At 39.7% G+C, this 25192-nt stretch overlaps 2 protein-coding genes and 1 pseudogene across 3 annotated transcripts; 2 read left to right on the top strand and 1 right to left on the bottom strand.

The window, feature by feature from the left end:
* Nucleotides 1-377: 377 nt before the first annotated feature.
* On the top strand, nucleotides 378-6861 carry LOC143634075 (lysine-specific histone demethylase 1 homolog 3-like; annotated as a pseudogene). The gene is made up of 9 exons (XR_013153791.1): nucleotides 378-386; nucleotides 985-2802; nucleotides 2877-3018; nucleotides 3099-5090; nucleotides 5164-5257; nucleotides 5331-5716; nucleotides 5788-6504; nucleotides 6631-6705; nucleotides 6787-6861. The product of XR_013153791.1 is annotated as a lysine-specific histone demethylase 1 homolog 3-like (transcript).
* A 2080-nt stretch (nucleotides 6862-8941) lies between these two features.
* On the top strand, nucleotides 8942-11468 carry LOC143634101 (putative 1-acylglycerol-3-phosphate O-acyltransferase). Its single transcript, XM_077102271.1, has 9 exons — nucleotides 8942-9132; nucleotides 9781-10017; nucleotides 10109-10155; nucleotides 10241-10359; nucleotides 10445-10605; nucleotides 10692-10792; nucleotides 10874-10973; nucleotides 11062-11185; nucleotides 11264-11468. Exons 1-9 carry the CDS (start codon nucleotides 8942-8944, stop codon nucleotides 11387-11389), a joined length of 1206 nt encoding a protein of 401 aa, XP_076958386.1. The 3' UTR covers nucleotides 11390-11468.
* Nucleotides 11469-15441: 3973 nt separating this feature from the next.
* Nucleotides 15442-16080, bottom strand: LOC143634074 (uncharacterized). The gene has a single exon (XM_077102251.1). It carries the CDS (start codon nucleotides 16078-16080, stop codon nucleotides 15442-15444), a length of 639 nt encoding a protein of 212 aa, XP_076958366.1.
* Nucleotides 16081-25192: the final 9112 nt, after the last annotated feature.

Raw genomic sequence — 25192 nt, 5'->3', positions numbered from 1 at the left:
ATTTGAAAAATCTCATGACATATTGGTTAACATATAAGCTCTACTCCATTCATAGTGAAGATTTCCACCTTTATGTTTAAAACATTCAAGATACCAGGAAGATTCGCTGATACAATGCTAATCAACAAAACATTTAAACGAATCGTAAATTTGGTTTAAAGATTTTTGGTCGATGTACAATTTCTAATTACCATCTATTCACATTTCATTTCGTGATTACACACTAGCCATTTAGATCAAATCTATCGTTAAGATATACATCTTACACCGATTAAGAAGATGTTGCAATTTCTTTTGTATTACAAAGTTACGTCATTTGCTACATCATCTACCATGTTAACGGCAATTCAAAAATCCGCGGGAGAAAAACAACTGCCATGTTAACGGTAATTTAAAAAATCGTGGGAGAAAAACAGTTGTCATGCTAATGGTAATTTAAAAATCCACGCAACAAATACATAATTTAATATATCTTGTGTCATCAATAATAATAGAGTATTAATTAGTTAACATATAGGAAAACATAATATTGAATGCCTATAAATTTGTGTATATCAAATGAAAGCTCAAAACCCCAATAACCCATTTTCCCCAAATTAACCTTCTCCCTCCGCAAATCAAAAATTAATAATTTCTCCGAGTCCAAATATAAATATAGCCGAGACCCAATAAAGATTATTATTATTATTATTATATGCTTTCGTCTTTCAAAAATTGTCTTTCAGTGTCTTATTTGCTTCAGGCGGGAGGTGATTGCTAATCTGGGCCACTTCGTGACGTCATACAGGTCTGATTTTGCTCCTTTAGTTACCAATTGTGATTGAATTGTGTTTTATCGGTTGTTTAATCACTGCATAATGCATAAGTATTGAATTGCTATATGGGTTTTGATTGAAAGTTAGTATGGGACGTGGGTTTGATTGATTAATGGAATGTGATGCAAAAGTAACAATCTTGGATTGAATTAATTAAGGGTTGTTGCAGATTGGGCTAGGGTTTGATGTGAATTTGGCTAATTAGGGCTGAGAAGAATATGGATGTGGAGAAATTGGGGAAAAAGAAAAGATCTGCTGAGAGGAAAAGCGGGTTTGAGTCGGACAATGAACCGATCGGGATGATGTTGGTTAAGAGTAGACAGAATGCTAAGAAGGTTAAGGTGGGAGGTGATGGTGGGTTGGATGATACATTGGCTACTTTTAGGAAGAAGTTGAAGAAGGGGTCTAGGGTTAGGGCACCGAAAAGAGGGGATTTGGATGCCGATGGGAAGGGTGCGGATTTGGATGCAAAGTTGGAGACTTTGGCGGAGGAAGTGGATGCGGAAGGAGATGTGGTTGTTGAGAGTGAAAAGAAAGAGGAAAACAAGAAATCCGAAAGACGGGATTTGGATACTGATGTGAAGAAGACTGACTCGGGTGTGAAGTTAGAGAGTGTAGCGGAAGAAGTGAATGTGTCGGAAGATATGATTGTTGAGAGTGTCAAGACAGAGAAAAATAAGAGATCCAAAAGGTGGGATTTGGATACCGATGTGAAGAACTCAGATTTGACTGCAAAGTTAGAGACGGTAGCAAAAGTGAATGTGTCAGGAGATGTGATTGTTAAGAGTGTCAAGAAAGAGAAAAATAAGAAATCCAGAAGAGGGGATTTGGATACCAATGTGAAGAACACAGATTTGGTTGCAAAATTAGAGACGATAGCAGAAGTGAATGTGTCGGGAGCTGTGATTGTTGAGAGTGTCAAGAAAGAGAAAAACAAGAAATCCAAGAGAGGGGATTTAGATACCAATGTGAAGAACAAAGATCCGGCTGCGAAACCAGAGACGGTGAGTGTGTCGAAAGATGTGATTGTTGAGAGTGTCAAGAAAGAGAAAGGCAAGAAGTTAAAAAGTAAGTCGGAAAAGAAGAAGACTTTGGGTGAGAATTTGACAGAAAACGATCTAGAAGATTCCTTATCTGCTTTTCTGCTCAAGTCCAAATCTGGTTCACTTCAGAAATCTATAAAAATGTTGAAACTTAAGCAAGTTAAGGAAGCGCAAGCTTGTGATGATGGAGCGGATCAGAAGCCTGATGGTTCAGTGACATTTGATGATGTAAATCATTCATCCACTGCAATAGCAAAGATGACCATTGATGTTTCTGAGACTGAAGTCCAAGAAAAAGAGATGGACCGTGTCTGCAATATCCCTGATACCGTGCCAGTTGCAGGGTTCATAACTGACCCCACATCACCCACAGACCAGAAGATTTTCCCAGCCTCATTAGTTCACGAGATCGTGAACCAGGGTTTGAACCCAAACCCTGTTAGTGACTGTGATGTTCCTAACAATGAAACAGTTTCAATTTCTTCACAAAAGGCAAATGCATCAACATCAGACTGCCAGTTATCTCCAGTTTCATCAGGCGGATGCAATAAATTTGCAGATGAAAATGAAGCTTATGCAAGTGAAAATGGATCTATGCTTGATCCTGAAACAAAGTCGAGCAAGAAGCCAGTTGGCAAGCGAATTGTGAGACAAGCTAAAAGGCATAGGCATGATGACATGGCATATGAGGGGGATGCAGACTGGGACACACTGATTCATGAACAAAACTTGTTTGTGCATGATCAAGATGAAGAAAAGGTTCAGTCAGTTAAAACAAAAGGAAAACTAGAGTTCTTGCAAACGACTGCTATGGATGCAGAAAGTGTCGGGGTTGCAGCTGTTTCAGTCGGACTTAAAGCTCGTACTGCGGGCCCAGTTGAGAAGATGAAGTTTAAGGAGTTGCTGAAACGTAAAGGTGGGCTTCAAGAATATATAGAGTGCAGGTGCGTCCTTATATATCTCTTTCAAATTCTTTTGTGATTCAGTTTTTATAGTAACATCATTCTACTCATTGCAGGAATCATATCTTATATCTTTGGAACAAGGATGTAACTCGCATATTACCTTTGTCAGAATGTGGAGTTTCTGAGACTGCTGTTGCAGATGAACATCCACAGGCTTCTTTAATCAGGGATATTTACTCATTTCTGGATCAATACGTAAGTTATGGAAAAATGAAAATTACTTTACTCAAAGTTGTTTATACATTTCGGTTTATAACAAACCTTTTTTTTAACAGAGTTGCATAAACTTTGGAGTTGCTTCTAAAAAGGAGATATCAAATGCCAGTATAAAGCCCAGTTTCAGGCTTTCAGGAGACGGAAATGATGGTAGAAAATCGGGAGCCCCGGTTACCGATTTGGAAGATGGGGTTTCTTTTATTTTGGGCGGAACTAAAAAGCATGATAATTTGACAGATGGAATTGATACTGTAACAGAATGTCCAGACAACATTAGAAAAGATAAGGATCTTGATAGGTCAGGCTCACCTTGTCCTCATATTCAAGCGGAGGATTCGGTTAATCAAAAGGAGCCGACTGTGTGTACACAGTGTGATGATTCAGAAACAAGAAAGAAAATCATAGTAATTGGAGCGGGTCCGGCTGGATTAACCGCTGCTCGACATTTGACTCGTTTGGGTTTCCATGTGACTGTGTTAGAGGCCCGTGATAGAATCGGGGGTCGAGTTTTTACAGACTGTTCGTCTCTTTCTGTGCCCGTTGATCTCGGGGCTAGCATAATCACAGGTGTTGAGGCTGATCTCACTTCTCAAAGAAGGCCCGACCCGTCTTCGTTGATCTGTGCACAGTTGGGCCTTGAGCTGACCGTTTTGGACAGTGACTGTCCGCTTTACGATACTGTTACGGGCCAAAAAGTTCCTGCTGATTTGGATGAAGCTGTAGAGGCTGAATACAATAGCTTACTTGATGACATGCAATTGGTTGTGGCCCAAAAAGGCGATCGTGCAATGCAAATGTCACTTGAAGAGGGCCTAGAATATGGGCTTAAGACCCGGCGGGTCGGGTCGGATAAAATGGATACTGAAGAGGAGATGTTGAGTCCTCTTGAAAGGAGAGTGATGGATTGGCATCTTGCTCATTTGGAATACGGTTGTGCCGCTTCACTTCAACAAGTGTCACTTCCTTATTGGAATCAAGATGACATTTATGGAGGATTTGGTGGGCCCCACTGCATGATCAAAGGTGGTTATAGTGCTGTAGTTGATTCCCTTAAGGATGGACTTCATATCCATCTTAACTGTATAGTTACTGATATTGACCATCAACAAGAAGATGAGTCATCAAAGAAAGTCAAAATCTGCACACAAAATGGCAAGGTTTTCACTGGAGATGCGGTTTTAATTACGGTTCCTCTCGGATGTTTAAAAGCTGAAACCATAAAGTTTTCTCCGCTATTACCTGAATGGAAACATTCTTCCATCAAACAACTCGGTTTTGGTGTACTTAACAAGGTTATTTTGGAATTTCCTGAAGTGTTTTGGGATGAGTCGGTTGATTACTTTGGAGCTACATCAGAACAAACAGATCAAAGGGGTTGGTGCTTTATGTTTTGGAATGTTAAGAAAACTGTTAACGCACCGGTTCTTATCGCATTAGTGGTCGGAAAATCCGCAATAAATGACCAAAATTTAACCTCGTCCGATCATGTAAACCACGCATTAGTGGTGCTTCGAAAGCTTTTCGGTGAGGGTGTGGTGCGTGATCCCGTTGCATCTGTAGTGACTGACTGGGGACGAGACCCGTTTAGCTATGGTGCATACTCGTATGTTGCAGTCGGAGCATCGGGTGATGATTATGACACACTGGGCCGGCCCGTTAATAACTGTTTATTCTTTGCGGGTGAAGCCACATGTAAAGAACACCCGGATACCGTAGGCGGGGCCATGATGAGTGGGTTACGGGAAGCCGTTCGCATTGTTGATATTTTAACTACCGGAAACGATTTCACTGCAGAAGTTGAAGCAATCGCTGCTGCAAAGAGGCATTCCAACACTGAAAGGAGTGAAGTGAGGGATATAATTAAGCGACTTGATGCTATTGACCTCACAAATGTTCATAAAAACTCTCTGTTGCAAAATATGTTTCGTAATGCAAAGAGTCGAGCCGGGCGGTTGCATCTTGTTAAAGAATTATTGTGTCTTCCTTCTGATATTCTTAAATCTTTTGCTGGAACTAAAGAAGGGCTTACCATTCTCAACTCATGGATTCTGGTAAGAGCCGATTTCAAAATAAAACCCTAGAAATAAATATACCACTTTCATATTTAATGTCGTTTTGTAACAGGATTCGATGGGTAAGAATGGGACCCAACTTTTGCGTCAGTGTGTTCGCCTACTTGTGCTCGTATCAACCGACCTGCTTGCAGTTCGTCTCTCAGGTATTTATGATATTTCACATGACATGATAAGATTCATAATAATTATCTTATTACTGACTTTTTATGAATTTAGGTATTGGGAAAACTGTGAAAGAAAAGGTATGTGTACATACAAGCCGAGACATACGTGCTATAGCAAGCCAGCTTGTGAGTGTATGGATTGAGATTTTTAGAAAAGAGAAGGCTTCTAATGGTGGGTTGAAATTGTTAAGGCAAGCTAGTACTGCAGATGGTTCTAGAAGCAAATCTCATTTAGCTTCCGGGAAACCGCCATTAAGGTCCCATCATATGAACAAAGGTGTGACAAAGCTTGAAACTAAACCATCTAGTTCTCAAGGTTCAGCAGGAAAACATCTCAAGGAAGAAGAAGATAACAAAGATCTACCCTTGACTGAAGAAGAACAAGCTGCTATTGATGCTGCAGAAGCAGCTCGTGCTGCTGCTTTAGCCGCTGCTGAGGTTTGTTTCTTTTTTTATTTATATTCTCTTTTTTCTGTAAAAAATGAAGACTAATTGATATTAATTTGCAGGCATATGCATCATCTGGTGTCAAAAGCATCACGCCATTGCAGCTTCCAAAGATACCATCTTTTAACAAATTTGCAAGACGGGAGCAATATGCACAAATGGATGAATCCGAGTTCCATAAGAAATGGGCTGGCGGTGTTACAGGGCGGCAAGATTGCATATCTGAAATAGATTCTAGAAACTGTAAAGTGCGAGATTGGCCAGTTGACTTCTCTGCTGCTGGGGTTAACCCTGAGAGTTCAAAGATGTCGGTGGATAATCGCTCACAACAGAGCCTCCACTCGAATGAGAACGCGGGCCCGCTTGGTCACATAGAGCACTCGGGTGAAAGTACGGGCGTTGAAAACACCATACTTACAGAAGCGTGGATTGATGGTGAGGGTAGTGAAGGGACAAAAGACCATAGTGCCATTGACAGATGGCAATCTCAAGCAGCTGCTGCGGATTTGGAGTTCTATAATAGGAGTATGCGTGCACTTAATGAAGGGGATTCAAAAAATTTAAAACCATCAATTCGCAGGCATGACGGTTTGGCAAATGACAGCTCAGCTTCTCAAGTTACTGTGAACAAAGAGTTGGTGGGTAACCAGCATCGAGGTGCAGACAAGATTAAACAAGCGGTTGTTGATTATGTGGCGTCTCTTCTTATGCCTCTTTATAAGGAAAGAAAAATTGACAGAGAAAGTTACAAGTCAATTATGAAGAAAACAGCCGCAAAGGTCAGTGCTATGATAAAAATAAAACATCAATTGGAAATTTTATTAACAGAAAGCAAATTGAATAAATCCCATAAATTTGAAGTTTATCTTATTATTTGTTTTGACAAGTTAATGGTTGACTTTCAGGTCATGGAGGCTACCACAGATGCAGAGAAAACGATGGCTGTATTCGAGTTTCTTGATTCTAAGCGCAAAAACAAGGTGTGCATTTGTATGTTTTCAGTTAACTTCACTTTAGATATTTTTTAAACTAATCACTTTATTTGCACTTTCTTGTTGCAGATACGAGCATTTGTGGACATGTTAATTGAGAGGCATATGGCTATGAAGACCGAAGCCAAATCTGGAGGTTCTTGAAGACCAGGGTTTATGTTGGACTCAAATGCTGATTTGCTTTCGGGAAAGGAAAAAAGAAAAGAAAAGAAAAGAAAAGAAAAAAAAAGGAAAAGAGTGAAAGACAAGTATAATGTTTTTATATTTAAGGATGATTGAGTTAGAGATATGGTCACAGACAACATGAATTATGGAAATTTTAGTTGACTTTTGGTATGGGGTTTTTGCAGTTGAAAACTGTAATTTAGTTAGGAAGTGAAAACCCATTTCTGTCCTTTACAGAAGCAGTAGGATAAATTTTCCCCGTATCTTTCTTCAAATCTGTACATGTTAGGTTGACCTTGTTGCAACAAAGATTATACATGACAGTTTTTTTTTTCTTGAAACAAAGTACCATTTCGGTCTTCTTTTTGGTGATCTTTTTCCCCCAACTTTCATTTGTTGCTGCGGGTTTGCAAAAAGTGCGAGACTTTAACCCCTTTTGCGTCTCCCTTCTCTTTTGCTAGTTTCTGCAGAAAAAGAAGGGCGGTGTAGAGTACAAGGAAGCTGTCATGAGCAAGTGATGCATAGAATGATCAGAAAGAAAGTTACTTTGGAGGTTTGTTTTTAGCTTACAGATCATGTTGAGATCATTAGAAATGTGATAGTTTTAGGGGTCTTTTAAGGTTATGTTTTCATGTGCTTGTTGTTTCATTTGAGTTCTCAGGAGAAACATGAGGCATGGAAGTCATTTGGAAGTATGCCATCTGGTTTTTGTATCCTTTTGAACTTTCTTGTTTGAGGGTGTGTTTGTGGGCATGGGTTTAGGTTAAAGGTGTCAACACTCGTTGAAACCAACCTAACGGTTCAAACCGAAGCAAGTTGACTGGTTTGAGATGCCTACAGTTTGACTTTCGCGATTTTCTGGTTTTGACGGTTCGGTTTGGAACCGACTTGGGCCAGCTCGGTTTGGTTTTCATATGGTTTAACAATATATAATGATAATACACATTGTCTTTTGGATATTACATAAGCCTAAAAGTTTATCGTGGTATATGTTAAGAAATGTTTTATTGGTATAGCATAACTCTGGCTTTTATGGCGTTGTATATTATGAGGGTGTGCACTACACAAGTTGATTTTGGGCTTCAAAGTTAAACCGAACCTAAAACAAATAAATCGGACTTAAGATTTTGAAAACTGTTCGGTTTTGATTTTTACCGTTTTACATTTTGGCTTGAATTATTTCGGTCATATGGTTTTCATTTTGTTAAAATATATAAAAGTTGCATATTTAGGTTATTTGGTGCTCATTTTGCTAAAATTTTGATTTCTATCACTTCCACTAAAAAGTTTTGTCTATAAAAAAAGACCACGCGTGTAAAATACTTAGAACTCATTCATTTTGCTCACTCCGTCTCCCTTTTTCCGTTGACAAATTTCGAAGAAGTATGGCAACTCTAGTGTAATTTCTTTTTATTTGCATCCTTTGTACTACGCAAACTCCATAAGCCCTGGCTTAGACAAAACCCCCCCTCTCTAGCCGGCTCCAAAGGTAACCACCGCCCTCCCACTACAAGGATTTGTAAATGTACATCATTTTTCTTCCTGCTAACTACATAAAAATAGATGATAGCTTACATTGTAATTTTTTATAGGGTGTATGTCTTTACAACATACCTTACCTTCTCTCTCTAGTCTTCCAATGTGACAACCCAAATTAAACATCGCATTGATTGTTGGTTTTTCATTGGAGATCTAGCAGGGATTAAAGAACTATTTTTGGTTATGGATCAAATAATGAATTTGACTAGAGAAAGAGATGATGATTTAAATTAAGTAACATTATATTATTGCTTTCGTATGAATCCATGAATATGAAGCCATTGAGTCACTCCATACGTCAGCCTGTAAATCAGTCGTTAGATTATATCACCGCCATCAATCGTTGACGCTCTGTGTCGGCTAGCGATTCCCTCCAATTCCAACAGCCCACATATATAACAAACCCTTCCTTCCTTCCTTCATTTCAACTCCTCCTTTACTTGCTCGCCAATTCTCTCATCTCATAACCTGAATATCACCAATCAGTCACACACACACAACGCTCCATCCAATTCGGTTTATGCGTTATAGACGTTTCTGCTTTAATCGCTCAGTTTCGAGTTTTAGTTCAAATACTATTATGGCTGAGGAATTCAACTCAACCGCTACGGCGCCGTTGAGGACGAAGAAACCGCCGTCTGCTCTGCGGTGGATACCCAGCTCCACTGATCACATCATTGACGCCGAAAAACGCCTTCTTTCTATCGTCAAGTAACCACCGCTTTTGTTTCTTAATTTCTATTCATTTCTTTTTATGTGATTTGTGTCTCCAATATTCTTTACTTCAATTTGTAATTGCTGAATTCTCTGTTTAAATATTTATAATTTTCTGTATTTGCTATGTAAGGGTTAGGGTTTGAACAGACAGTGTTATTAGTGTTGTAAAACTTGCTTGGAGCTGGTTGGGCAGTCAGCCGACTAGCAATTAATCGGATTGGAAATTTATGTGTAATTTTTTAAACTATATATATACATACAAAAATTTTCAAAATTTTCTGTATAACTTTTTTTAACTTATTAATCGGATTGGATTAATAAGCATAATTTTTCAAATACTTGATTTTTTACTAAATTGACCAAGTTTGTTGGATTTTGACCAAAAGTTGCCCAATTTTGACTGCCTCGGTCAAAATCCACCAAACTGGATCACCAATTTAGGGACGATTAGTTGAAATCGCATCGGCAGCCCAGCGATTAATCTTCACCTAGAGCCGATTTTTACAACACCGAGTGTGATTAGAATTAGAAACTGGCTTGTTTGGGTGGATTATGATGGTTTGATCTTATCAATTAGGATAGGATTTTAACTATTGGTAAAGTTAAGATTGCTAATTACAATTCGTTTGAATGAAATGCCAGGACTCCATACACACAAGAACATGTTAATATTGGCACTGGACCACCAGGGTCTAAAGTCAGGTGGTTTCGGTCTGCCAGCAATGAACCGAGATACATCAACACTGTTACATTTGAAAGCAACAAGGAATCACCCACTCTTGTAATGGTACATGGATACGCAGCTGCACAGGGATTTTTCTTCAGAAATTTTGATGCTCTTACAAAACATTTCAGGGTCATTGCAATCGATCAACTTGGGTGAGTTTGTTATTTCATTATCTTCTATCTTTATATTATATCAGTATCATGTGTTTCTTATTTCATATAATGCTCTTCTTTATGTTGACAGTTGGGGTGGATCAAGCAGACCCGACTTCACTTGCAAAAGTACTGAAGGTTAGCTATCTTTCAAGTATAATGTGTAGATGATTGATTACCATTATGTGCTCTCAATATTGTATAATATTATTTGGTAATGCAGAAACCGAGGCTTGGTTTATTGATTCCCTTGAGGAATGGCGCAAGGCCAAAAACCTTGATAAGTTTGTTCTGCTTGGGCATTCTTTTGGAGGATATGTTGCAGCTAAATACGCGTTGAAAGTAAGTTTTTTATCATGTTTTTCAGTTAAAATGTAAATGACTTTCAAGTCTTCTAATGATTTCCCACTATTGTTAACTTATGAAGCATCCTGAGCGTGTGCAACATCTGATTTTGGTGGGATCTGCTGGATTTATGTCAGAAACTGATCATAAACCAGAATGTCTTACTAAATTCAGAGCAACATGGAAAGGAGCCCTTGCAAACCATTTATGGGAGTCTAATTTTACTCCTATGAAAGTTCTTAGGTACAATGATCTTCATTAATCGCTGAATATTTGTTTTTTTACTCACTAAAAACGTTAATTATGTGACATGGAATTTAATGATGTAGAGGGTTAGGCCCGTGGGGTCCGAATTTGGTACGCAAGTATACAAGTGCAAGATTTGGTGAAGGTGACATGTTGAATGAGGAAGAGACGAAGTTACTTACAGGTACTTTAAAGTTAAAGCCAAAATATTGAGCCTAAAATTTAGTTTATTAGTTTTTTCTAATTATTAATGGTTTTTGTGAAGATTACATATACCACACTTTGGCTGCCAAGGCAAGTGGAGAGCTCTGCTTGAAATACATCTTTTCATTTGGTGCCTTTGCCAAAAGCCCTCTATTACAAAGGCTTAGCCTTTTTTTATCATCAAATGTTTTGTTAAGAAAAGGGTCTACTTCATATATTTATATAAGTTAATAAATAAAATATTTGCAGAGCGTCCGAATGGAAAGTGCCAACAACTTTCATTTACGGCTTTCAAGATTGGATGAATTATCAGGGGGCGGTTGATGCACGGAAAAACATGCCTGTTTCTTGTGAAATTATAAGGGTGCCAAAGGTATTTCTCATTTTCATGGGTCGTTTTGACTTTTTGGGTTTGACCATATTAACTTGGGCTTGACTAATGTAATTGCAGGCTGGTCATTTTGTGTTTCTAGACAATGCAAGCGGATTTCACTCGGCTGTATTGCACGCTTGTCGCAGGTTTCTCTCATCAGATCCTAATAGTTATCCTTTATCGGAAGGTGTTATTTCCATTTAATATCATTTGTTTAGATTATGTACAGAAGTCCTTTTATTGGATCGAGTAAAGTTGGTTAAAGTTGTCACGGTTTGGTTTCTAAGTTGTTTCTCGGTTAAGTGGATCACAATATTTAACTATAGATAATAATATTTGTTATACTACTGTGTGAACTTCTGAATAACATTTATTGTTTACCAACCACACATGTACTTTATGAACTTATGATGCATTCGTCTTTTTACTTGTGTTTCTTATTTAAGTTTTTACAAGTGATATCATATACTCGTATTGAATAGATTTCAAGTATACGTATGAAAATAAGCTGTTTGAACAGACCCACCACTGCAGGTGTGTTGCAGAGGTGGGACAGTTTGTAGGTGAATAATAAATGCAATTGGCATACTATGCCTAGTTCTACAAATATCCTAAAGCAAACCAGTCAAGATGGCTATAGATGAATAAACTACTCGTTTTAGATATATAAAAACAGGATGTGAAATGATTTCTACCACTCGTGAACTATTCCATATTGGCTTGGTAGAATTTGAGCCTTGCTCAACTGGATATTCGACTTGTGCGAGTTCGGGTTCTAACTTCATAATGTGAGCTTGATTAAAGCTTGCAAGCCTATTTTATATAATATATAATACAAACTATGAAGTCATATATAGGCAGATGCGACGACTTGCAAATTGTTAGCGGTGGAGATTTCATTTGTTTTTGTTGGATTCATTCGTAGAAATATTGAATCGATTTATGTGAAGAAATTTGAGTGAGCAAATTCCAATTCGTATTTCAACCAAATGCATTCACAATATTCCCAGCAAATTATGCGTACCGAACATGTTAAGAAATAGAATTACTAATATGTATATTTAAGTACTTTGTTTGGTGCTACAAGGATCCTATTGGGTCATTTGACGGCATCTTAGTGGGGCAAAGGATTTTTTGTTTGTTTTTAATTTTATTTTTCTTTTTTTGTTTTACTTCTAGTATCGTAATAGACGTGACGGTGACTGAACAAATTTTGCGTAGACTCACTATGTTTCGTTTTAGTTTCAGTACCATATGAACGTAACGAAAACAAACCAAATGCCATTTTTTTGTTTTAGTTCAGTGCCGTAAAGAATGTGACGGGAACCGACCTAAATTGCGTAGACTGATCACATCAACACCCAGGATCGCCAACAGTCGGGTTTTACCAACGTTAGAGTTTTACCTATCGATGTTGCCTCATTGATCTACCTCAATTTTTATAATTATTTGTTTTTGTCATGGCACAATTACGCGAGTAACTAAAATGAACCGAATTCACGTTGACTTACCGTCTCAACGCTAAGGTTTTACCATCGTCCGAGTTTTACCGACCTTCCCCGACGCAACATGCCGGATAAAACACTAGTTTGAATACAAATTCCAACTATTGAATTTCGCAAAATAAAGACACTCTTTTTAAGGGCGCGTTCGTGTCACGGAATGGAATGGAATTGGAATTGGAATTTGCATAGGATTTGAAATTGGAGGGAATAGGATTTGGAATCTGAACATTCCAATAGGAATTGGAATTTAAAGGAATTGAAATCCAATTCCATTCTTGGTGTGTTCGTTTGACAAGGGAGTTGGAATCGAGTTTTTTTTTTAACAAGAATAACGGCGGAAACATTTTAGTTTTTTTAGATTTTTTATTTATATTTTGTGTTATAATTTTTTTTATGATTTTTAATTATTTTTTAGGGGTTTTCAAGATCAAAAACCCCTTAAAAAAATATTCAAAAATAATAATAAAAAAATTATAACTCAAAATATAAATCGAAAACAAAAAAAGTAAAAAAACCAAAGTATTCTATTCGTTGTTCTCGTTGAAAAAAAAAGAACAACTCAAGAAAAGATTCCAACGAATTCACTTGAAATCCTCCACATTTTGAAAGGATTTAGAATCCCATCATTTAAAGGAATTTGAAAGAATTGAATTCTAATTCAAATTCCAATTCCTTGACAACCGAACGCATCAAAAGGAAATTAAGATTCTAATTCCAACGAAACGAACACGCCATGTCATGGGATTTTAATTCTAATTCCTTTGAATTCCCACAAATTCTGTGAAACGAACGCGTCCTTAGAATTTATAGGTTTCTGGTAAATTAATTGTGGTCCAAAATTGTGTTTTATTGGTGTTGACGTTCGTTCAGATGTGTCATACACTCGTACTCGACTACTTGGGATGTAGTCAAACACTGTTTTATATCTTTTAAAGAAAAAACAACAGTAAATTTCTTGCCATTTTATTATTTCCTGTCACAAGTTTCTTATAGTTTTTCTCTTAATATATTTATTAAAAAAATTTACATTGCATTATTTTAACTTGTGTTTGGATGTATGGTAAAAAAAAGATTCCCGTCACGATGATATTCTGGCAGCTATGGTAGCCTTCAGTAAGGACTGACTAGATGGCAGAATCCCCTCTTCACGGTCACGGGCATAGTCTTTAAATCATCCCCTCTTCACTTTAATACTTTATTTCATTAGTTATTTGCATGTTTTATATCTTTTTCTTTGTATAGAAATTAAATACAGAAAATAAAAAGACTTCATTTTAGATCAAACTAAAACACACTTGTCACTTTCTTGGTTTAACACTAAAATAATTCACTCCTTCACTATATTTTTCCATATTTATAAAGCCATTACAAGTGTTCATGTTATGGTATAAATTTTGTGACGAATCGCAACTGACCTAGTGTCAGCAGGGGCACAACCCTATGTACGGGATGTGCAACCGCACAAAGCACACTCACTTTGGAGGCCCGTAATGGTTAATAATAAATCTACATTGAGGTAATCATGTAAAGAGTTGAAAGCTACAATTTTATATTGAACTGTTTAAAATAGTAAAACATGTCTACCAAAAGGAGGAACTTAAAATCGAGTATTTATGATATTACTTTGGTTTGAATGCTTCTTCTTATTTATTTATTTACTAGCTATTGAACCCGTGTATTATATGAGTTTTGTCAAATGATAAAGATAAATAAGGTCTGTTAATTTAGTTGTGATTCTCAAAATACTTATGAATTAATTTATTGTAGACTTAATGGAAAAAACAAATAGGGTTAACGAAAAGTACTAAAATAGCATGATTTTGGAAACACAAGGTGTTGTTTTGCAAGAAATTTAAAAAAAAGATACTAAAGTTGTGTAGTTAGTCAAACCATAGGTATGAAAATGACACTTGATTCAATAATGAGTATAATGCACACTATGTTATAACCCATTTGACAAAATGGTTTTAACCCATGATCCATGAATAGCTAGAATGAATGAGATAAGAGATTATGAATTAGGTGAAATGTTGGCTTGACACCTAAGCGTTAGCATTTTCTTTTATTAGTATTGTAACATTTGTTAGTCAAACAGCATATATCTCGTTTCAGAAAAAAGCGAAATTACTTATATTAATTATTGTTAACTAAAATGATGTGGCTACTTGGGGTGGGGGCTTTAAACGCCAAGTTAAAGCTAAAAGCACCACGTCACTATTGCATAGACCGTGAGACTTTAATGAATATCCCTTTAACATCGTGTTGTGGTTTTAATCCTCGTTACCACGTTAAAGCCTTACCATTCTTTGTAAAAAACCCACTATTTTTTTTTTGTTAAAGCCCTGTTATGACGCTGTCATTTCCTTATTTACCGTTCAAACTTTAACATCCCAACACAATGTTAAAGTCCTGTTAAACTATCCACTATGGTGACCATTTATCACAACCGACTAGAAGGTGGCACGAAACAATAAAAAAAACATTTTAATTAAAAAATTAGAAATTCTTTTTTGTCTGCAACCGGTTAGAACCTAAGTCGTTCCATCAATCTAAGTGTGCAACTAAACTTTTGCATTTTTTTTAAACAGCTAATTTATTGAAACTTCAAAACTAGCCTAGCAAGAAGCTAGACTAGAGGCAACAAAACACCAAAAGCAACCACACCAAGTACAATACTAGAACAAACACCATTTTTCCCAATCCAAACCTACAAGTTTTCTTCTATTTTTTACCCAAAGGAAGCTATATCTTTTATTCCTTTTTTGAGGTGGTTGGCCGATACTTCTTGTTATCAAAGATCGCCATGTTTCTTGCCTTCCAAATGCACCAACTTGCTATAAGAATAATTGATTGAATGGCCTTTTGTTTATTTTTCGGAATCCCAAGATGAAGATGAGTAGTGAGTAGATCACGGAACTCAAATGCATACACCGGAGGAACCTTACACCAACTACTTATGAACTGCCAAAGTACCAATGCTACATAACATGATAGAAAAATATGATCGGATGATTCCTTTTCCACTTCACATAGGGGGCACCACTTTATTTCGTCAACCACGTTTCTTTTAAAAGGTTCATCCGAGGTGGCAATCCGACACATCTCCGCTTTCCACCCAAAGAGGTTAACTTTCATCGGGACCCACCGATTCCATTCCATTACAAACGGCCGCTGGACATTAAAGTTTGTCGCACATAATTTCCAACAAGAGCTGGTTGTGAATCGGTCATCACCTTCAGGTTTCCATGTCCACCTAACAGGTTTTTCTTTTAAAACTCGGCCCGGTAACACCTCCAAGCGGTCCCATAACTCCTGTATTTCAGCCGGATTTGATGGTTCAGTCAACCAATTCCAGTTCCATCCAGCCACTGATGATCCCTCAATCGTCATCTCTCGAATTGTGCAGCGTTTTTACGCCCCAACTTAAATAGTAATGGGAACAGTTTAGAGTAGTCCTGTAACGTCCTCGTTTCAATAAACAGATAAATAAATAAATAAAAGTTTCGAGTTTTATTTTAGTTATCGTGCCACGTGAAGTCATTAAATTAATTATATTATATATCGAATATGGATAATATTAATAGAAGGTTAGTGGACTTGAAAATAATTTGGGCCTAAAAGCCTTTGGATTTTGCCTAATTTAAACCCCTAAACCCTAGATTTCCCTTATCATTCCACCATCATCATTCCAATCATTCTACACACACCTTTATTCAACACCTAACCTTTAATGTATGTTTAGAATTTATATTCGTGTATCTTTCTCATCTCATTCCATCTTAAAATTTAATATCAAATGAACCAAGTCAAAACAAAGTAAACAAACCGATACAATCGAGCTTCAAACAAATCTAATAATAATTGCATAAGAGTTGGTAAAACACAAATGGTAATGGTAATAAACGGGAGGAAAACGGGGCTCAACGAGACCCGAGTTTCCAAGTTGTTCGGCCCGGGTTAAAAAGGGCTCGAACCTGAAAGCGCAAACAGAACCCAAACAGGTTCGGGGTGCACGAGTCCAAACCCGTTCCCCTGTTTGTACGATGGACTGTAGCCACAGACGGAACCAAAAGGTGAACCAGATCTAAACCCACCTGAGCCTGTGCGACAAACCCATTTCGCACGAATAGGTCACAGTGCGAAGCGAAAACTCGGCGCGAACCAGAATCCTATGCGAAGCAAAGCCGTGCGACGCGAAATCCTATTCGAAGCGAAGCCGTGCGACGCGAAATCCCGAGCGAAGCGAAGCCGTACGACGCGAAATCCCGAGCGAAGCGAAGCCTGTGCGACGTGAAACCCGTGCGACGCGAAACTCTGGCATGCGAACCCATCTATGCGAAACAATGGATTCGCACCTTGTGCGAATGATTGAAGGAAGGAAGGTGCATGTGGTGATGGGCGGAGTTGGAAGCGGCGGTGGCCGTGGCTGGAAGCAGTGGTTTCTGTGGGTGGCCGGACAAGGGAAGTGCGATGGCGGCGGCTAGGGTTAGCGGGTGGAGAAGAAGAAAGAACGGGATGAAGGATGGGAGTGGGTACGGGTGGGGGGGGGGGGGGGTTGGGTGTTGAAGTGTGTGTATATATATATAATAGGTTTAATAATAATAATAATAATAATAATAAAAGTAATTGTAAAAGAAAGATGGCAAGGAAGTAAACGAGATCCGAACTCAAGACCCGACTCATCTAGAAACCGTAACCCGTCTTACTACAAACTAATGATTTATGGGACCCGTTCAGAAATGCTTAAGTAAGTTGAGGACGTAAGCTAGTAATAAAATACTATAATAATGGATATACATGAATTAATAATAACGAAGCTAAAATGATATAAATATACGATCCTAATAAACGGGAATTAAAGTGTATAAATTACTAAAATCAGCTAAAGAAGAATACATGTCGGTTCCGTTAACTTAAAAGTTAACCGCGTTAACCTAAGAAATGAATGACAAGAGATTATAGAGGTTAACACGTGTATGTTATTAACAGTTAGTCGGACACAGTTGAAGAAAGTAATTACCATTAACGGTGAACGCAACAGGATCCAGGTGAGTTCTAGCCCTTTTTCTGTGTCACGTTTTTCGGGGCTGTGTGCATACTACGATGTTTAGATTAATACACTTACCTTGAATGGTAAGTGTATAGTAGATATAATTGTGTATGTATGTGAACGTTATTGAATGAATAACTTAGTATACCCACAGTTATGATTAAGTATATTATAATGGAAGGATAAAGGAATGAAACAAACGAATGTATGATTGTATGGTTGAACGGTTAGTAAAGAGTTGTGGCCCCTACTATTATCTGCGAAGAATATAGGGTTGCGGATGTGACATCTGCCCCGATCCGACCCGACCCAGGTACCCGTTTCTCTTATCCGATCTCTTTCTTTTATGATTTAATATTTATTTATACTTATATTTTACTTATAATAATAATATATTTTCCTTCCCGCCTCTTTCTCTCTCTTTCTTTCCGCCGTCCCGTCCCTCTTCTTCTCTCTTTCCGCCTTCTTTTCCCTCTTGTCGCCGTCCCGCCCTTACGCCTTGTTTCCCTATTTTCTTCCAACTCTTTGCTTGTCCTTTGTTCCTTCCCGCCTAAGGTTGTCTGCGCAGCTCCACGCGCCAGACTCCTTACAAGGAAGCCTGCGTGAAGACCAGTTGTTCCTGCGTTACGCGAGGCGAACTGTTCTCGCAGCGCGCTAAGAATTGAAGTCCTTCTCGCAGCGCGCTAAGAACGGTGGTTCTTCCCGCGACGCGCTAAGAATTGTAGTTATTCTCGCAGCGCGCTAAGAACGGTAGTTCTTCCCGCGACGCGCTAAGAATTTTAGTTCTCGCAGCGCGCTAAGAATGGTAGTTCTTCCCGCGGCGCGCTAAGGATAATAGTCCTTCCCGCGGCGCGCTAAGGATTGTTCTGTCTGCCTTCGCCCTCGCGCGTGCGCTCAAGCCTTCTCGCGCTATGTCTTGAGTCTTTTCTTTTGTTTAATCTAGCCGTTTGCTTTTGTGATGTCTTATCTTTTGAGCCGTTGACCTAATCTGCTTTATGTCTGAAAAGTTACTTTCGGCGCAGCATGCGCACCAACCCCATTGGTTGGCAGAAAAAGTGACTGACATTATCTTTGGAGATCTGCTTTTTCCATGCTTGACCAGTACCTTTATCTGACCCGCCCATGCCTGTTTACTGTTCCCTGTCAGCTTTATCTTGCCCCCCTGCAGCTGCCATATCTTTTGATATCTTTTGCTTTTGGAATCTTTTACTTTTTGGAGATCTTTTCCCCTTTTCTAGGGATTGTGTTCCCTAGGGTTTCTCTATAAATAATAATGTTATTTTCCTAACACTACACACACAAAACACTTAATCTCTCCTGTTCTCTCTTGCTCCTTGCTCTCTCTGCCGCCTTCCTCTCTGCCTCCGTCTTCCTCCCTGTTCTGCCCTGCTTTTCCGGTAATATATATTATATATAATAAATTACTTACTAATTATGCTAACTTATAATCAAGACTTAAAACAAATCATTAAAACAATAATCTTATTTATAGGTTAACTTGTGCTTGTTTAAAGTTGGTTCTTGCTTTATCTTACACCGCATCGTTTATCAAGTGAGTATCGTACCTAATCCCTTTTTGCTTTTAATGTTTTGGGATGTTCATGTGTTCATACAAATTTAGAGTCTTAAACTGTTTATGAACTTTAGTCGCGCAGTATCCCATGTGTTGAGGACGTAGACTTGGCTGTTTATTTGTATGTGTGGATCATTAACCGTCTTGTCGGTCTATTCCGCAGTTCTCATGGTACCATTAGATGAACACGGGAGAACTATCGTTTATGATTTTCTCTTTTGTTTACACTTGCACAGTCTTTCTTGTTTGTGAGCTCAATTGTGAGCACTGGCAGTCTATGAATCTTAGAGTTGGTCCCGATCAGATTACACCCTTGTTGAAAACCAGACATACACATGTTGCGCGCAGATTTATTGTTATCTATGTACTGTATTAAACTTGATTTCTCACCAACACGCAATTGTTTGACGTTTATTTTAACACAGTTCAGGTTTGCAGTAGCTGTTTTGGAGTTCGAGGACACGTAGGAAGTTTTCTTTATTTGGGACCTAGATTAAAATGTATCAAGACAAGTTATTGCTGTTCGAATATTATGATTTATAATATATTGATTTATGATGATTTATGTTATCTTATGGTTACTTTGCGCGTGCGCGAATGAATATATTTATTAAATATTGACACCCAATAGTGTCACGAGTAGTGAAACAATATGTGGCGCCCCGATGTATAATCCGCCTTTGGTCGGGGTGTTACAGATTGGTATCAGAGCTCGTTGACTTTAGGATAGGTGGTTAGACGTAACGGCCTAGAATACCTAAGAGTCCCTTCTCGCGCATGAGAGAAATCTCATGTTTGCGCGCTTATTGTTAATTACTCGTTATTTATAAATATGCTTGCGCAGACACAGTATATGATTTTATGTTTTATTCCGCGATATTTCGATTTTTGTTGAATTTCGATTTTTATTGATTTTACTTACATATTCGTTTGTTGGATTTGAAAATCCGAAAAGTCATGGTGATACATGAATAGTTGATTTTCAATTTCTATTTACGATTATGTTCTGAGGTTGGAGACTTGAAAAGTCATGGTGATACATGAATTGTCAACCTCCAATACTCATTTTCTTGTATATTTTATATTGAAGATTGAAAAGTCATGGTGATACATGAATCGTCAATCTCCAATACTCGTTTGCTCGTATATTTTAAATTGGGAATTCGGAAAGTCATGGTGATACATGAATTGTCGATTCTTGATTCGAATTTGTTACCTTTATTAAGTCTGCATTTAGGGTCATTTATTTTACTTTAACTTTTGACAGTAACTGACTCCGCGAAACCAAGCTTTTCGAGGTTATACTTTGCGCTAAAACCAAGATATTAACTAAAATTAAAACTTTTATAGAATGCCTCCGCTATCAGCTCGCCATCTCAAGAAGAAAGAAGCCGTGCGCAGACGTTCGCTGCAACGTTCCCAGGAAATGGCCGCCGCAATAGCCCAAGCTTTGAGCCAAAACAATACCAACACCTCTGGTTACAACATTAAGTCCTTTAACGCGGGTAACCCTCCAAAGTTCACAGGTCTTGAAGGAGCCACCGTGATGCTCCAGTGGCTTGAGAAAATAGAAAACACTTTCCTCCACACCCAATGCCCCTCAGACAGACGAACCCTATATGCTTCCAGTGTCCTGGAATCTAGAGCGCTTACATGGTGGAATGGAGTAGCTCATGCGCGTGGCGCAGAAGCTGCTTCCAGCATGCTCTGGGAGGAATTTAAGGAAATTCTGACGCGAGAATTCTGCCCTCCCAACGAAGTTAAGCGCTTGGAGGAAGAATTCTGGAACTTGAAGCAATACAGCGGTGAAGCGCGCGAGTACGCGACGCGTTTCCATGAACTAAGCCTGCTTGTCCCTCACCTTGTTACCCCTTCTCGCCGAGCCATAGAGAAATTCCTTGGGGGTCTCCCCATGGAAATTCAAGATTCTGTATGGGCCAGAAACCCAGTAACCCTCTCTGACGCCATCGAGTTGGCCGCTGTGCTCAGCGACAACCATGTCAGAGCAGGAACCCTGTTCCTGCGGGGAACTGAGAAGACCAAACCCACCAAAACTGTCCCTGAACCCGCAGAAACCAAACCAGAACCCTCAAACCATAACCAGAAACGTAGGCGCAGACAAGCTTACGAGCTTACCAACCCGCCCATAGTCCAGCAACCCACCTACCAACCTCCAGTTTACACGCCTAACCCATTATCAGCCTACCCAACTCCCCCTATAGTCCACAACTATGCCCTAACCAATCCCGCACTCCCTGCCCCGCCACCTAAGAAACCTTATACAGGAAACCACCCCTTCTGCCCAACCTGTAGACTTCACCACCCACCTCAAGTCCCATGTCGACTTTGTAACCGATGTGGCCGCGCTGGTCACCTTGCAGAAAACTGTAGAGTCCTTCCCGCCAACCCAATTGCGCCAACAGCAGTCTACCCGCAGAACCCACAACCAACCTACCAAAACCCATGACCCAGATCGTGCTTCAACTGCGGTGATCCCAGTCATTTCCGGAACGCATGCCCGAGACTACAAGTTCAGATTACGCAAGAGAATCCGGTGAACCAGATTTCGAACCAAGTGACACGCGGACGAGCTTTTAACATAACCGCGCACCAAGCGCAAGCGAATAATGACGTAGTTAATGGTACATTTTTGCTTAACGGATTTTATGCTTCTGTACTTTTTGATACTGGCGCCGATCGAAGTTTTATTTCTCGCGCGTTTGAGCAGAAGCTTGCGCGACCGCGCAACGATTTAAAAGAAAATTTTTCAGTTGAATTGGCTAATGGCGAAACTGTTTTAATTAACTCAGTGATTAAAGATTGCACGCTTAACCTTAACGAAAACGATTTTCTGATCGACCTCATCGCCATGCCTCTTGGAAGCTTTGATGTTATCATTGGTATGGACTGGCTTACGCATAATCGCGCCGAAGTTATTTGCGCCAAAAAGTTGATTCGCATACCTCGAGAAAATGGTGATCTTCATATCTACGGCGAGAAACCCTCCAGTGGTCTTAAGCTTATGTCTTGCGCCGAATCCCAAAGACTCATGCGGAAGAAGTGTATTGCATTTTTAGCCCATGTGGTCAAACCTGCTAAAGAAAAGAAGAAGCTTCGCGATATCCCTGTTGTGCGTGATTTCCCTGAAGTTTTTCCTGATGATCTTCCTGGTATCCCTCCCGCTCGTGAAGTCGAGTTCCGTATTGATCTTGTCCCTGGTGCTTCCCCCGTAGCTAAATCTCCTTATCGTCTTGCACCCGCTGAAATGCAAGAATTGGCAAGTCAACTTCAAGAGTTGACCGCTAAATGATTCATTCGCCCTAGCTCTTCGCCCTGGGGTGCTCCGGTGTTGTTCGTTAAAAAGAAAGATGGATCGTTTCGCATGTGTATTGATTACCGCGAGTTGAACAAACTCACCATTAAAAACCGGTATCCCTTACCGCGTATTGACGACCTCTTTGATCAACTCCAAGGTGCCTCTTGTTTTTCCAAGATCGATCTCCGCTCTGGCTATCACCAGTTGCGCATCCGCGATGAAGATGTTCCGAAGACTGCTTTTCGAACTCGTTATGGCCACTTTGAATTCTTGGTCATGTCCTTCGGTTTAACCAACGCACCCGCCGTTTTCATGGATCTAATGAATCGGGTGTGTAGGCCTTTCTTGGATAAATTCGTGATTGTGTTTATCGATGACGTTCTGATTTATTCTAAGACCAAGGCCGAGCATGAGCAACATCTCCGATTGGTATTGCAAAAGCTTAGAGCCGAGCAGCTCTTTGCCAAGCTCTCCAAGTGTGAATTCTGGTCTGATGAAGTACAGTTTCTTGGCCATGTTGTGAACAAGATGGGTATTCATGTCGACCCATCCAAGATTGAAGCAATCAAGAACTGGATTACGCCGACTACTCCTTCCGAGATCCGTTCCTTTCTGGGCTTAGCTGGTTATTACCGGCGCTTCATTTCGAACTTCTCGAAAATCGCTTTGCCTTTAACAGCTCTAACGCACAAAGGTAAACCTTATATTTGGGGCTCGAAGCAAGAAGAAGCCTTTCTAACGCTCAAGCGTTTGTTGTGTGAAGCTCCTGTCCTTGCGCTACCTGAGGGTAATGATGATTTTGTCGTGTACTGCGATGCCTCCAACCAAGGTCTCGGTTGTGTTCTTATGCAACGAGGCAAGGTTATCGCTTACGCATCAAGGCAACTTAAGGTTCATGAAAAGAATTATACAACTCACGACCTCGAGCTAGGCGCAGTTGTTTTTGCCTTGAAGATCTGGAGACACTACCTCTATGGTACTAAGTGTATCCTTTACACTGACCATAAAAGCCTTCAGCATATCTTTGATCAGAAGGAACTTAACATGAGGCAACGCCGATGGAACGAACTCATCAGCGATTACGATTGTGAGATCCGGTATCATCCTGGTAAGGCTAATGTGGTAGCCGATGCGCTCAGCCGAAAACCCTGCCAGCTTAACTGTATTTTGCCGCGCACGCAGCTTCACTTCGCGCCGATCCAAAGCAACCTTGAATCGCGCATTCGTGACGCGCAGCGCGCATCCATCCGTAATGGTAAACTTCGCGCCGAGTTAGCGTGTGGCGCGGAAGCTCACTTTGTCCCTAATCTGAGTGGAATTCTCTGCTATCTTAATCGCATCCGGATTCCCTTTGATGAGAATCTTCGCGCTGATATCCTGAGTGAAGCGCATAAATCTCGGTATTCTGTTCATCCTGGCGCTGATAAGATGTACAAGGATTTGCGCATTACTTATTGGTGGCCCGGTATGAAAAAGGATATTGCTGTGTTCGTAGCTAGATGCCTGACTTGTTCTAAGGTAAAAGCTGAACACCAACGCCCATCTGGTTTGCTCGAACAACCAGAAATTCCTACGTGGAAATGGGAATGTGTAGCGATGGACTTCATTACCAAGTTACCTTTGACAGCAAGCAAACATGATAGCATTTGGGTAATAGTGGATCGTTTGACTAAGTCTGCTCACTTTCTGCCCATTCGTGAAAACTACCGTGTTGAGCAACTCGCGCAGCTTTATGTCAAGGAAATTGTCTGCCGCCATGGTACTCCTTTGAGCATCATATCCGATCGCGATGGCCGTTTTATATCTTGCTTTTGGAAATCTCTCCAATCTGCGTTAGGAACTCGCTTGGACATGAGTACGGCATATCATCCTCAGACTGACGGTCAGTCTGAGCGAACTATTCAAACTCTTGAGGATATGCTCCGATCTTGTGTTCTTGATTTTGGAGGTAATTGGGATTCACACCTGCCTTTGATCGAGTTCTCTTATAATAACAGCTATCATTCCAGTATTGGTATGGCCCCATTTGAAGCACTTTACGGTCGTAAGTGCCGCTCCCCGATTTGTTGGAGCGAAGTGGGTGAAGCTCAAATCACAGGACCCGAACTTGTTCAAGAGACAACCGATAAAATCGCCAAGATTCGTGATCATCTGCTGACTGCCAGAAGCCGACAGAAGAGTTACGCAGATCGCAGGCGAAAGCCTCTCGAATTTCAAGTTGGTGATCTTGTTCTCCTCAAAGTGTCGCCCTGGAAGGGTGTTGTCCGCTTTGGGAAGAAAGGTAAGCTTGCTCCTCGATATGTTGGACCATTTAAGATTCTCGCGCGTGTAGGGAAAGTTGCCTACAGACTTGACCTGCCGCTCGCGCTCAGTAATGTGCATCCAACGTTCCATGTATCCAATCTCAAGAAGTGTTTAGCTGACGAGAACCTTCACATTCCACTTGATGAAGTTCAAGTTGATGAATCCATGCATTTCGTTGAGAAGCCTGTTGAGATTATGGATCGCGAGGTTAAGCAAACCAAGCGCAGTCGCATCCCTATCGTGAAAATTCGCTGGGAGT

The sequence above is a fragment of the Bidens hawaiensis genome, unplaced genomic scaffold (genome assembly GCF_021521415.1).
Source record: "Bidens hawaiensis isolate Kalapana, Puna unplaced genomic scaffold, B.hawaiensis_p1.1 tig00006990_1, whole genome shotgun sequence".
NCBI classification, from domain to species: Eukaryota; Viridiplantae; Streptophyta; class Magnoliopsida; order Asterales; family Asteraceae; genus Bidens; species Bidens hawaiensis.
Note: the sequence above shows the minus strand (reverse complement) of the source record. Positions and strands in the feature narration are given on the sequence as shown.

Coding starts and splice junctions, on each gene's coding strand:
- LOC143634074 (XM_077102251.1), bottom strand. CDS start 16,080: ATGACGATTGAGGGATCATCAGTGGCTGGATGGAACTGGAATTGGTTG.
- LOC143634101 (XM_077102271.1), top strand. CDS start 8,942: ATGCGTTATAGACGTTTCTGCTTTAATCGCTCAGTTTCGAGTTTTAGT. Junction 10,018..10,108: donor ATTGCAATCGATCAACTTGG/GTGAGTTTGTTA, acceptor TTATGTTGACAG/TTGGGGTGGATCAAGCAGAC. Junction 10,793..10,873: donor AGAGACGAAGTTACTTACAG/GTACTTTAAAGT, acceptor GTTTTTGTGAAG/ATTACATATACCACACTTTG.